The sequence below is a fragment of the Populus nigra genome, chromosome 1, assembly GCF_951802175.1.
Source record: "Populus nigra chromosome 1, ddPopNigr1.1, whole genome shotgun sequence".
NCBI classification, from domain to species: Eukaryota; Viridiplantae; Streptophyta; class Magnoliopsida; order Malpighiales; family Salicaceae; genus Populus; species Populus nigra.
Genome location: NC_084852.1, coordinates 19,925,243 through 19,939,416, shown reverse-complemented (window position 1 = coordinate 19,939,416; position 14,174 = coordinate 19,925,243). Strand labels below are relative to the sequence as shown.

At 32.9% G+C, this 14,174-nt stretch overlaps 2 protein-coding genes across 5 annotated transcripts; one reads left to right on the top strand and one right to left on the bottom strand.

Moving 5' to 3' along the window:
• Window positions 1–516: 516 nt before the first annotated feature.
• Window positions 517–2,988, bottom strand: LOC133704166 (mitochondrial outer membrane protein porin 2-like). 2 transcript variants are annotated; one of them, XM_062128935.1, is made up of 6 exons: window positions 2,847–2,988; window positions 2,515–2,582; window positions 2,195–2,305; window positions 1,982–2,071; window positions 1,223–1,431; window positions 517–1,028 (listed from the first exon to the last, which is right to left on the bottom strand). In XM_062128935.1, the coding sequence occupies exons 1-6, from the start codon at window positions 2,956–2,958 to the stop codon at window positions 722–724; spliced, it is 897 nt and encodes a 298-aa protein (XP_061984919.1). In that variant the 5' UTR covers window positions 2,959–2,988; the 3' UTR covers window positions 517–721. The 2 variants fall into 2 exon arrangements, with proteins under 2 accessions (XP_061984919.1, XP_061984926.1); XM_062128942.1 differs by having other exon boundaries at window positions 1,223–1,311.
• A 1,485-nt stretch (window positions 2,989–4,473) lies between these two features.
• Window positions 4,474–9,664, top strand: LOC133688751 (uncharacterized). Of its 3 annotated transcripts, XR_009841199.1 has the most exons (10): window positions 4,476–4,744; window positions 4,959–5,039; window positions 5,675–5,795; window positions 5,886–5,980; window positions 6,114–6,185; window positions 7,725–7,943; window positions 8,043–8,151; window positions 8,468–8,651; window positions 8,942–9,170; window positions 9,404–9,664. XR_009841199.1 is itself a non-coding variant. In XM_062108369.1 (9 exons), exons 1-8 carry the CDS (start codon window positions 4,721–4,723, stop codon window positions 8,642–8,644), a joined length of 918 nt encoding a protein of 305 aa, XP_061964353.1. In that variant the 5' UTR covers window positions 4,474–4,720; the 3' UTR covers window positions 8,645–8,651; window positions 8,942–9,191. The 3 variants fall into 3 exon arrangements, 2 of the variants coding, with proteins under 2 accessions (XP_061964353.1, XP_061964341.1); XM_062108369.1 differs by lacking the exon at window positions 9,404–9,664 and having other exon boundaries at window positions 4,474–4,744; window positions 8,448–8,651; window positions 8,942–9,191; XM_062108357.1 differs by lacking the exon at window positions 9,404–9,664 and having other exon boundaries at window positions 4,477–4,744; window positions 8,942–9,191.
• The last annotated feature ends 4,510 nt before the right edge of the window (window positions 9,665–14,174 follow it).

The window sequence follows — 14,174 nt, the reverse complement described above, 5'->3', positions numbered from 1 at the left end:
TTATTTGGAGTTTTGTTAGTCAGAGGGGAAGGTTAGAGGCGGCAGAATGGAAGGTTTCGCTATAAAATTCTTGCTAGCCTAGAAGCTCCTCACTAAACAAATGTTTATATACGATCACTTTGACACACGATCGTGCATTATGAGAGTTTGAGGTGAGCTAATAGGATACGCGGTAAATTAGATGTGTGCTTACCAAAAAGGAAAATAAAGAAGTTTTAATCTCTTGAGAGAGTAATGTTTGATTATTTTCAGTTGAAATATTGGCTTTTATTATTAAAAAAAAATATTGAAAGAAGGAACATTGATGTCAAGGTTCGACACTTTCAAGGTTTGTTTTAAGCTTGTGTTGCTGTAACACTGAGTTCTGGTGAAAAAAGAATCCTGGTTGTCTGCAGACACCTTGAAGAGTCTACAGTTTGTTTGTACTTTTGGAACGATCTGACTTGATGAATTGCATAATCAAGTAACTAAAGCAGTGATTTGCATCCGAAAGCATTGACAAGTGACCCGTCAAACGACACAAAAAAAATATACTTCATAGTTCAGACTGACAGCTGAAGTGATTCTGTATGTGGATACATGATCGTTGGAACTAATCAGCAATTAAGTATGTTCTGAATGGGGTAATTAAGTGATAACAACAGTATATCTTTAGTTCATTCTTACAGAGAACCAAGAGATGGTAACGATGGATCATAGTTGTATCAATTTTGGGAACCATTCAGAGCACAAGAGAAAAGGCTAATCCAATTCCAGGAATCTTGTTAAGGGATTTGGTGTCAAATTCACTAGCAATTGTTAAGCATGACTTTGATATGATTCCATATTGCAGAAGCATCATAATCTTTCCACGATCATCAACCCTTGCCTTAACTGTAGTTATATTGTCCATAATCCATGATCCTCCGACTGTCAAAGCATTCTCCTTTTTCGAAAACCTATGAGAGATCACTGCCGCAGCTGCAACCTTTTTCTTGTGATCGAAGTAATGGATATATGATGCCCTTAGGAAGTCACCCTTGTTTCCCCTGAATAGTTTAGAGAACAGATTGTCTTAAAATCACCTCCAATACATGGCGGGAAGGAAGGCATAATGATGAATGACAGCAGCCACAAGCAGTAATCATGCTGATTAATAGCATTGTTTATCTTACCGTGTGTTGTGAGTTTAACTATGAATTTTGTTGTCATAATTTTCACCAGTGCAGGTAAAATGACTTACATAGTAATTGAAGCATCATAATTCGGTTTGGTCATGCTAAAGCCTGCATCAATCTCACGAAATTGCCTAGAAGCAATCTCATACTTTGTCTGTATACCAAATGCAAGGCTTGAAGTACCCACAGATGCAGAAAGCTGAATTTTAGGGGTGTGGTGCAAAGAAAAAGACGTGGCTAAAGCAGCATACTTGTGGAAGTATTGAGCTTGTAGCTGAAATAGAAACAAGAAAGTATAGTTTTGTTTTTGTGGTAATAAGGAAGATTTATTTTGCAAATGCATTCAATCAAAAAAGAAATTAACATAAAGAAAAAACTTTGGTTGAGCATTGAAAACATAAAAGGAACTAAAAATCATTTTGTTGTATTTTACCTTTTTACTATCATCTTAATTGCTGATATTCCAGGTTGTCTCTGCATTTGGGGATAAAGTTGATCCATCCCAAATGCAAGATCTTGATAGATATTATATCCTAAATGAAGTATAAATCTTATCATCCTCTTATTTGTGTTCTGAAACTTGCCTGTAAATTAGTTCTGAGTTAGCCATTTAACTGCATAGCTTATTTTCTTGGGCAAAACAGGAGGGAAAGCATGAATTATTTGTTTAATTGGCATTAATGATCTCAACATAGGACAATCCATGCATGGAAACTAGGCAACCTACAATCAGGGAGAGGGGGAGGTGGGAATCATATTGTATTTAAAATGATAAAAACTTTACAGGAGAACCTTACTTGAGTATAGAACGAAACAGTTCATACCGTGCTGGAATCGTATTTTGGCAATTTCAGTGAAGCAGAAGTATTCAGGGATGGAAGGAACTTTCTGCTTAATGTTAGAGTTGTTGAAATCTGCCATGATTACAGAGGACATCATCAGATGCTTAAGTTTGAAGCTTACAAGTAACAGCTGACAACCTAGTAAATGTTCTCACAGGGTTTTATTTTCCACTCAAAACGGAAAAATCTACTCACTGGTGATTTTGAATCAACTATGACATTAATGGTAGCATCCTTGTATTTGTATTGTGCTGCAACACTTGCAGTTGAGAGCCGCCCGCGTTTGACAGCACGTGAAGTAAGTTTCTGACGAATGCAACCCGACCAATTTAGGGCTCAATAACATTACAGGATTAGTATCAAAATGTCAGAAAATATATGCCAAGTTTCACACGAAATAAGAATGGATTTCTTTCCTTTACTTTTATTGAGAAAGAATGAAAAAAATCTGATAAAAAGAGAAACAGTAGGACTCTGCTGTAGCAAAATTCAATAAAGGAAATCTCACAGCATACCGCTCCTGTAGTACTACATGTGGAGATGCTAAATTTGTGATCCTTACTGTAGCCTTCTGCTACCAAGTCTGCATGGAAAATGCATCAAAAATTTGTAAAAGAATAGAATAGTTTTCAATAGAAAACTGACATCAGCCCCCAGTACCAAGAAATCAGATTAAATCAGAAAACAACTAATCATCCTTGTAGAGAGTTTCTTGAATTAAGTGAAAGTGACAAAGGAAAGTTGCATGATTCTTGGTCAATTGACCTCAAGTTGTGAGAGAGAAAAAAAGCAATCAAGCAGAAAAAACAGCCTGCAAAATTAACAAGAGGCACAAGATTAAATAAACCTAGTGGTTTCTTGCCGAAGTTGGAGAAAAGTAGAGGGGCTTGAGGTACTTTGCTGGTTTTGCTGCTGCCGGCGCTTCTTTTTCTTCGTTTCCTATATTTCGAGTTGCTCATCTTTGTATGCAGTGAATGCTAAGGAGTCGCTGAGGAAGTCAATGAGGTGCATATTTTATATGCGTGATTCATATTATAAAAACACCATCTCAATATTAAAATATTTAATTCGACTAAAATATCTCTTGAATTTTTATTAACTTCATGTATAGAAATTTTAATACAAAGTTTTTTATTCCTTTTTAATTCCACTAATATCTTTTTTAATTCTTTTTTCGTAATACTTGCAATACCATGTTTTAATATTCCTTTCACTTTTCTAGAATTAGCCTCCATTAAATATCCTCTTGCAATTTCAATGAATTCTAATTATTAATAGCAGTTGCATTAATGTTTCCTTTTTTCATATATGGCTAATTATTGGTATTTTTATTTCCTTTTATATAATTAGCCACCACTGATAAATTATTTCCTTTTATATAATTCTCCTTTTACCTTTTCTATAATTTTTTGTTTGACTTCCTTACTCTATTATGATGGTTCAAGTTATGGCGACCATGCAGTTAATGATGGTAGGTTTATATTTTATTTGAGCGCTGTTCGTTTTTATATTTTAAAAATGTTTTTTAAATATTTTTTTTATTTTAAATTAATATTTTTTGGTGTTTTTAGATTATTTTGATGCACTGATATCAAAAATAATTTTAAAAAAATAAAAAAAAATATTATTTTAATATATTTTTAAGTGAAAAACATTTTAAAAAACAACCACAACCATCTTTCAAAACAGGTTCGAAGAAAAATTATAACATTTTATATTTTAATACATTATAGTGGGGGAATGTTGGAAATTGAAAAAAAAAAACTATTCAATCCTATTCATTGAATAATATTTGTATTACTAAAAATGTTGGAATGAAGTACTAAAAATATAAAATGCAATACATTTTAGTACTTCATTCAATGTTAGTCCGGGATTGAATAGGAAAAAAGACATTACAGTGGGAAATGTTGGAAATTGAAAGAAAAAAAAAACTCTAATTCAATAGAGATGCTGATTTGTGTTTTAATGATGTTTGGAATAGGAAGAGTTACTTGGATAAATAAGGTGAGTATTTTATTTATTTTTCCATAAACAATTAAAGCTCCGATTGGTAACTATTGAGAAAAAATATTTGACATTAAAACACATGGAAGCACAACTCAGTCACAGCTCTGCTCTCCTCCGCTTGCTTCAATAGCGCAGAAAACCCCACTGGACAAAGAGGGAAAAGATACGACGAAAGGGATCATCCTGCCGATGCCACCGTGTGGGCCGAAAGAAACCGTGTTCCTTGCCATTAAAAGCACCGCATATGGCACTGTATACCACTGGCCTCATTTTTGCTTGCTGTCTGAAATCAGAGAGATGAGGAGGCGGAAGAGTATATATATATAAGCCCAATGAGCCTATCAACCCACTTTATAGAGCCCAGTTTAAAATATATCGACCCATTTTTTAGCCCAGGCCCATTCCTACTATTTAACTAGATCGTTTTAAATATTAAAAAAAATAAAATCAAGAGAGAATCCGAAAACAGAACGGATTTTTCCATGGCTAAAATTACAAATCCACAGGGACTTTCCCCCTTTCTATACACTAACACGCACTTACAAACTAAATACAAATTAACTGAATTAAAAAAAAAAAAAAAACAGGAATATAACACTCATCACAATTAAACGTCAGATTTTTTTTTTTCATTATCAGTCAGATCTCTCTCCCTCCCTTAAGCCATTTAACAAATTCGAGCTCCCTCGCTAAAATCCCCAGCTCTCTGCAATGGTGGTCTGCAAATGTCGTAAGGTACACTCTCCCTCTCTCTCTCTCTCTTTCATTAATTGTTTCTGATTAATCGATTGATCGATCGAGATTTGTATTTAGATCTGTAACTCACATCAATTGCTTAATTTTGGAATCAAATTTCTGATCTAGAGTATATGATTTTGCGCTTCGTTATTTCTTAGGCGTTTTTGATTGATAGAATTAAATTGAGGATTTTTGTTTTTTGGTGTTTCAGGCTACCAAGTTATATTGTTTCGTGCACAAAGTTCCCGTTTGTGGGGAATGTATCTGCTTTCCAGAGCATCAAATCTGTGTGGTAATTATATCGGACTTTGTGATAAAAAAAACTTATTCCTGCATTACGGTTTCTACTTGATGACGAAGAAATATCTTAGTGTAACGACTGTTTTCACGAGAAAGGTTTTATTCCTTTATATCTTAGTCTGACATGATAACGAATAAGGAGATAGAAGGCGAAGAAAGGGTGTGAAGAAGTAAAAGTTATTGGAGTTCAGAAGGCAGTACTAGCTAAAAGAGAGGAACTATAGGAGAGATGATGCGATTAGGGCAGAAGAGGAAACATTGTTGGCAGCTACCAAAGTGAATGCCTACCCAGTACCCATTCATTAAGCATGAAATTATGGATGAGATGACAAATCGTCCATCCAAAAAGAAAAAAGAATAAAGAATAAAAGAGCTATAAAATATCAACGTGTCTTCTGAAACTTTTGGCATCAATTTCTTGGTTGAAAACTGTCTGAGGTTTGGTTTTATTAGAATTAGATGTATTTGATTGGTTAAAGTCAAAAACATATCATGAAATCAACTTTTTTCAGGACTATAGATGTGTGCCTGTTTGTATTTGCATATATAATTTTAAAAGAAAAATTCTGTAAAGCTCACTGTACGGCTTACTGGCATACACTATGCTAATGTTGTCACTGTTTTCAGGTTCGTACATACTCTGAATGGGTGATAGATGGAGAGTATGACTGGCCTCCAAAATGCTGCTCCTGCCAAGCTGTGCTTGAAGAGGGGGATGATCCTCAAACCACTCGATTGGGTTGCTTGCGTATGTGACATTGCTGATATAGTTACACTCTTAGTTGCAAAATTTTCTGAAACACACGATAATATTTTATTTATTTTGATGTTATTGTAGATGTTATACACACAAATTGTTTGGTTTCACATATCAAAAGCTTTCCTCCACACACAGCACCAGCTGGATATGTGTGCCCTTCGTGTTCAACACCGGTAGAGCAATATCAATTCATCACCAGCATTTAATTATGTTTACAGTTTTTAAGCTATTGCTGTTTAAAAGTTCTTTGTAGCAGTGTTTTCTGTATGCCTTGGTTTATTTCCATATGGTGTTTTGTTGGTGCAGATATGGCCTCCCAAAAGTGTGAAAGACTCAGGATCCCGTTTTCATTCAAAGCTGAAAGAAGCTATAATGCAGGTAATGTTTTAGCTTGGTTTCTGGATTACTGTATTCCATCATTAATGCTTCAATAGTTACAACCTATCAGTTTCCTCTCCTTCTCCCTTTTTTTTTTTTTTTTTCTTATGGTACTGTACTACTGCTTTACTTCATTAACTATCATATCATCTAACTACAGAACTTCATTTATGAATGTAACTTTAGTTCCTTTTAGTTTTTGTGTCAAATACTTGTTATTTATATATTATGTGACTGAACCCTCAGTTTTCTTCTACCTATTGGGTTTTTTTTTTGTTTCAATGGCTTGTCTGGAATTATCCTCCTCTTTCCTTGCCCCATTCTGCTAACTTATGACAGGGTAAAATGAAAAATACACACCATATGGTCTGGGTCATTTTCATGTGACAAAGGCTTAACTTTTTGTGGCTTAGTGTCTTGTATTTTTTTTTTCATCAGCATTGACTTTAATGCTTTTAGTTTAGTAATAGCGTGGAAAAAATTATAAGGCAAAGAATTTTATAGCATATTTTTAGCCTCGTTTTCACTAAACTGATGAAGTTAAGGTCAATGTTAATGGAGCAAACAATATTACACTGAATGCCAAAATCTGAAACAGTCACCCAAATGCAAATAGCCCAAACCCAATGTACTTTCTTGCAAGTCACCTATTATATATGTGCTATTTGTTGATTTGTTTTCTGTAGCAAATGCATAAATGTGATCTAGATTAAATAGCTTGTACTTGTAAAAAGTTAAGATCCATGGGGGTAAAGCAATACTAATAATGCAAAGGTAATCAGTTTGCAGATTTCCTTACTTTTCTAGGTAGTTTTAAGCCAACTTGACTTCTACGCTGTCTCTGTCTCACACAAACATGCATTCCCACACACCACATGCACAGATGGAGGATTGTGATATACAGGTTCTGATGTGGTGGACTATAGTTAGAGGTTGCTGGTATGATGGCTTTCAGTTTAGTGTGTGTTTCTTATTGTGGTACAGAGTGTTTTTCGCTTGAAAATGCATCAAATGATTTTTTTTTCCAGATTTTGTTTTTCAGATTTGATATCAGCACATGGAAACCATTGAAAAACACTAAAAAAAGCATTGATTTGATGCTTTTTCAAGCCAAATGCACTTTTAAAACACACTCAAACACAGTTTGAAACGCAAAAACAAACAACCTCTTGTATAGGTGCTGGATTGCTCATAGACTTTGCAATCAGACAGAATCCCCATATGAAAGATCTTTGCAGTTGTCTTGATATATGAACCATGTTTTTCTGCACTGCAGGAATAAAGGTTTTGGTTGAACATGGGTGCTGTTAGAAATCTCCTGTTTATTCCTGTATTCTTGTGTTTTATCTTTATCATGAGAGTTGTTATTTGGTTAGAAAAGGAAGCTTCACCTTTTGCATTTTAAAGGGGAAAAATTTGGCATCCATTTTCTGTTAAATCGTAACTAGCTTAAGGATCCTTGAAACAGGGGCTGAAGTTATATGGTCTTCTTCCTTGTGTTAAGTAGGATTTTACTTACTTTTCTTTGCAAACATGCAGACGGGTTTGGAAAAGAACTTGTTTGGAAATCATCCAGTTTCATTGCTGGCACCACCTCCCACATTCATTTCAGATCCTTTAGTTGCCATTTCTTCATCATCCTTGGTGACAAAAGATGAAACTGGAACAAGGTCTTCTAAAATTTCAGTGTCGGATATTGTGGAGATTGATAGCCCCAATTCTGCAGGGAATTATATGAAAAACTCAAGTCCTGGCATAGTAAGAGTTTTTTTCTTCCTTCCCCCAGTTTTTTTCTCCCATTTAAAAAAAAATGTTTGGCAACTTCAATTTCTTGTATTGTTTTGTAATGCAAACCAGCCTGGTGCTGCAACACGGAAGGTTGGTGTACATGTAGAGCGGCAAAATTCTGAACTTTCATACTATGCAGATGATGAAGATGGGAATCATAAGAAGTACAGTCGAAGGGGTGAGTATAAATTTGCATATATGTGAAGTTCATTTCAAATCATATGATGAAACTTGCTGAGCTCTTTACAAAACCAATATTTGCGAACCTACCCTCACCTTTTATAATCTTATCCTGCTCACTATTCATTTCCAATAGTTTGTTTATTCTGTGAGCAGTTCATTAGAAGTTCTTAAACTAGAAACACAGCCATACTCAGCGCATCGCGACTCTTTTCTTTGATATGGTGATATCAATTTATTTTTTTTAAATCAATTTTCTTCTCTAATTTTCTCTGGTTTCATACACCATCTCAGTTTCAACTCATTTCACCCAGGTTCATTTCGTCACAAGTTCCTCAGAGCTTTGCTTCCTTTCTGGTCCAGTGCATTACCAATTTTACCAGTTACCGCACCTCCACGTAAAGATGCATCAAATGCAGATGATCCCTCAGAAGGTCGTACAAGGCAAAAACGTTCAAGGACAGATCCAAGAAAAATCCTCCTCTTTATAGCAATCATGTAATTTCTGTGCTCCTTTTCTGGACCATCACATTATGTTTGGCTGACAGGATAACAAAAGATTGTTGATTTGGTACTTGTGGAATGGCTATAACGGCCCACATAAAGGCTTCCAAACTTGAACAGTGGTTTTTGTTTTCTGTATAGACAGTTTATCTGTGGATTGATTTACTTCTAACTGAAACAATGAACCCACACTTCAGAACAAGACACAAAAGACTATTTAATAAAGTGCAAGCACGCTATAATAACTGTTTTCACTAATTCAAGCGTGGTGTGATCTCTTGCAGGGCTTGTATGGCAACTATGGGCATACTATATTACAGAATTGCACAACGGGGTTTTGGGGAGGAGCAGCCAGGTGATGAGCAGCAGTGATTTATGTAAGGTTGTGATGGAATAGGACAATGGTACATTGTACCCTTAGATGCATGCCTGCTGGTCAATGGTGCTTCTGCTGCTTCTCGTTTTGTATGTCTGCTTTGATGCACGCACCCGTTACTAGTGATTGAGTGAAATGTAAAAATTCTTTCTTGTCCACCTTTTCAGCCTTTTTTTCTTTGGTTTATTCATAATTGAATTGGAGAATCAGGTTAAAGGATAGATGTTTTTTTAAAAAAATTAAATTGGCCTGTTTTTGTAATTATACACTCCTATTTAGTTAATAAAACTTGGGGAAAATACAATTTGAAAGGTTCATAAGCTAGATCCTCCCTTTTAACCTGCCTAGTCGTCTTCTGGTCTTCCCGCAGGGCTGGTTGGATTTGGGAAGGAGCTCTGCTATTAACTCCAGGAACAAGGAACATTGTCATTTTCATGTATGTTTTGCTGTCTAAAATAGCTTTTGAGTTGAAGCATGAGCACTAATTTATGTCAAGTTGCTAGTAAGTTGCTTTTGTGCTCATCAAAACAGCTTCCTGTTATTTGCCTAGGCAAAAACCTGATTAGACTCTACCCTGAAATTTCGGAGGCCCTATTTGTTTGGTAGAATTGAGGGTATTGATCTTTCCTTAGTGCGTGACTTCTCTTCTGTCATGTAAATCCCTCTGCTTCCTACTGGAAGGTGGTGCATAATCTGATCCTTGTTAGAGGTCGAACCAAGAAGATCAGACTTAGGAGCTCCTCTGCATTGAATCATTCTTAGTCAATTTTATAGTCTATATACAACCCACGTGACTGATAAAATTACAGTTGACTGAAAAAAATTAAGGTATTTTTTAAAAAATATTAAAACAATAACATATTAGATTGAATTTAATCAACTTGTTAAATCTGTTACTGAATTAATGAGATCTTGGTAACCTTATAGAAAACAAATAAAAAAATAATTAAACTTAATTCTCAATCAACCAAATGCTGAAAGATGAAACTAAAAATAAAATTCAACTAAAAAAATAAGTGAGTCAACCTACTTTAACCTGACAAACCTAGATTATAAGATCAAGACAATCTTGTAAAATAAAATAAAATAAATTATTAAACTCAATTAATAATTAATTCAATGTTAAAAGATAAAATTAAAAAAAATCAATTAAAAAAAAAAATAAAACTACCCGAGTCAACTGAACAAACTCATGACTCGAGTCATGAAACCAAGATAATCTTATAAAATGCAAACTGAAATAAATCATGAATTTCAATTCACAATCAACTCAACGTTGAAGGACTAAATTAAAACAAATAAGAAAAAGGAAAAAAAAACAATGACTCGAGTCAACCGAGGTTAACCTGTTAAACTCAGGTGAGGAGATTAAGATAACTCTAGAGAAAGCAAAAAGAAAAAAAATATAAAAAAAATATTCAATTAAAAAAAGGAAAAAATAAACCTGAGTCAACTCAGCTAACTCGCAAAACTTGTAATGTAAACCCCCGGGCAATATCATTGATAATAATAAAAGTCAATATTATGAAAAAAAAAAAGGAGAGAGTTATAAATTAAATTATAAGAATGATGATAAAATTTGAGAATAAAATAAAATGTTTTGGACGGTGGTTAGAGTAAAAAAAAATAGTAATAGAATATATATATATATATATATATATATATATATATATATATATATATATAACTTAGTAAAATTCAAAATAACTCGAGTAAGATTTGGTATAAATAGGAGTCAGGATTTGGAAAATTTTACCCAAAAATCATAAAAGTTACTATTAAAAGACACAGAAGGAATTTAAAAAAAAGTTAAGTAAATATATGTGTGTAAGTGTGTGCACACGCGGGAAAAAAGAATTGAGGGACAAAAAAGGCATTTTAAAAAAAGTTAAGTACACACCAAGAGACGGGGGGAAATTCAAGCAAGGGAAAATTTTTCAATTTAAAAGTGTTAAAGCTTTGGCTATTGCTTGGTAAGGTGACCTTACACTTTTAAATAAGATTCTTGAAGAATTTATATTATAAATTGATTAAACTTTGTGAAATGAAAAATTAGGGTTCATGATAAATTTTAGAAATAATTACAATTGATTGTAAAATTATGGTAATTGAAGCACAATTTTGGGTGTTCTTGGAGAAGAGATTTTTGGAAAAATAATAATAAGAAAAATACAATTTAAGAATTTTGATAAGATGATGAGATTGTATAGGAAAGAGATGAAATTAATGTTAAGAGTGAATAGATCATGAAATTTTTTTATGTTTTCTTTTTGTTTAAATTTAGGTCAACAATTTTATATATATATATATATTGAATGATGAAATGAATTGTGTTACAATGTGGAAAATTGAAGAATAGGAAGGAAATTTATAAAAGAAAGAAGGGAATTTTCATGTTTCTTTCTAAATTTGATTTTGGCAAATAAAAGGATAATTGGAAGGATTTTATTTATTGATTGTGTCAATATGGAAAGTAGAATAATGATGGGATACACTTATCAATTTAGGAGAGACTGCTAGGCCAACACCATAGCAGAGAACTTCGGCTCGAGCTCAATCATCAAGTAAATACACAATGCCTAAATTTATTATTGGTCAATATGTATCTTTATCTTATTAATTGTGATTGATAGATTAGTAATTATTATATTGTTTACTTGAGAAAATAAGATATGTGATGTAATGAATTAATTACTGGTTAATGGAATTAGTGCCCTAGTAAATGGGCGTAATAAGGAATTAATTCTCTGGTTAATGGGATTAGTACCCTGGTGAATGGGTAAATCGTTGAACTAATTTCTGGTTAATGGAATTATTGCCCTAGTGAATGGGTATAATAAAAAATTAATTCTCTGGTTAATGAGATTAGTATCCTGGTGAATGGACAAATCGTTGAAGTAATTCTCTTGTTAATGGAATTAGTGCCCTGGTGAATGGGTGTAATAAAGAATTAATTCCCTAGTTAATGAAATTAGTACCTTAATGAATGTGTAGATCGTTGAACTAATTTTCTAAATTGATAGAACTATTGTTTGTTAAATGGACCAGTGAGAAATTAATCACCTATTAGTGGAATTAATGCCCGAGTTAATGAGAGATAGGAATAATTATATTTTTGGTTGATGTTAAAAAAAAATAAAGATTATTCTGAAATTTAATTGTAATATATAATACTAGATGATCATATTAATTTAATGATCTTCTGAGTAAATTTGCAAAGGAAAGGAAGAAAGAAAGAAAGTAAGAATGAATTTATTGATATTTTATTTTACTAATCTAATCAAATTATTGTGTTAAATCAATTTTCAGGTATATCCTCTTAATCTTAACTGAATTATTATGTCCTTACTTTTTATTTTGAACACAATCCTAGTAAAAAAAAAAATTGATTATAAAACTTAATTTTTAATTAATTTAATATTAAAAAATAAATTTGAGAATTTTTTTTAAATAACTCACTTTAATAAAAAAGAAAAAAGAAAAAAGAATGGCCTTCATCCCGGCGCCTGAAAGGGGTGTGGACGATCGAAGGCAGGTAATACGGGTTTATAGTTCCAGTCAACTATTAGGCAATAGTTTATGGGTTGACCTTTTTGCTCGGATAATAATAGTTTAAGCCTTAAATTAAAGGGTTGACTAAAGCACCAAATTGTAAGTCACAAAAATGGGTTCAAGCAAATCTTGAAGGATTCAAAAGCACCAACTAGTGTCTGCGGTCCATAACAGAGCTGGAGAGCAGACTGAGGAACGAGTCCACTACACATAAACTCACTCTGAAAGAGTTGGATCGTGCAGTTTGTCATTATATAGCTGTCTAATTAAACTTAAAATAATGTCTCTCTGCCAAGGTCAAAGCATCCAGGTTCATGCTTAAATCTATATAGTAAAATTATAGTATTCTTTTAATGGACCACAAGTGGATATTTCATCTCTCTCTTCTTCTTCTTCTTCTCCTTCTTTCTTTCCAAGTGTGTGATTTTACATCCTCCTTTGTAAAATTGTTTTTTAATAAGATTGTGAAATAAAATGACGCAGTAGTATTTTTTAAAAATTGAGAACAATTAAAAATACAAATTCAATGTACATTAATCAAATAGAATTAGTGTCACTATTTCAACTCTAACGCGGCAAGCAGTTTCTGAATAAAATAATTATTTTCCTAACTTGTAGTTGATGTGACCATTTTAATGGCTATCTCATTTACAGTCATGAATGAGAGGTAATGGAGAGTTGGTGGTCTCATTATCAATGCTTCTTTTTTTCTTCAACTCCCTCAATTTTGATGCATCGATCGGGAAATTATGCCCTTTACATCCATCCATTTATGTAGAAAGATCACAATAGAGATCCAAGTTTAAAGTACTTTGTTGATCAGACATATATAAACACTGTTTTCGTTTCTTAAATACAGCGTGCAACTTGGGGGTGATTATTTTTAGTTCGATTCGGTTTTTATAAAAAAAAAACAACTAAATCAAATTTTAAAAAAAAACTAAAATTGGTTCAAATTGACTGATTTCGGTTCAGTTCGATTCGTTTTTAGAACAAAAACCAGTTCAAACCGGTTTGGCTCCGTTTTGGCTCAGTTCGGTTTCACGCTTATAAAACCGAAACCGAACCAAACCGGTTGGTTTTTTCAAAATTCTAATCGGTTTTTTTTCACGGTTCGGTTTTTTCGGTTATTTTTTCCCGGTTTTCTCGCTTTAATCGGTTTTTTAATTTTTTTCTCATCCCTGATGGAACTCAATTTGTTACTACATGACAATATTTTAGGCAATAAAGAATATTTTCTCTAATATTTGATCTTATGTGATCTTATTACCATACAATTTTAGTTGTGAGGTGATTTTAAAAAGAACAAAATTATATTTATTAATCAATTTAAAATCTTGCAAACTCAGTGCAACCAATTATAATGAACTTGAGGAAGTATGATAAACTTTTGGTAGTCATATCTTTCTTTTAAATTTATCCACCTAACAAAAGAATATTTTATTATAAGATATTCGATTTTTAATCCTTCATGAAGATGATGATGAATGAAAATCATTGCTTATGCACGATGCTATAAAAATACATTATTTCTTTAATGGTTTCTTCAACATTCATAGCTTCTAGATGATGAATCCCAGCATCAATAA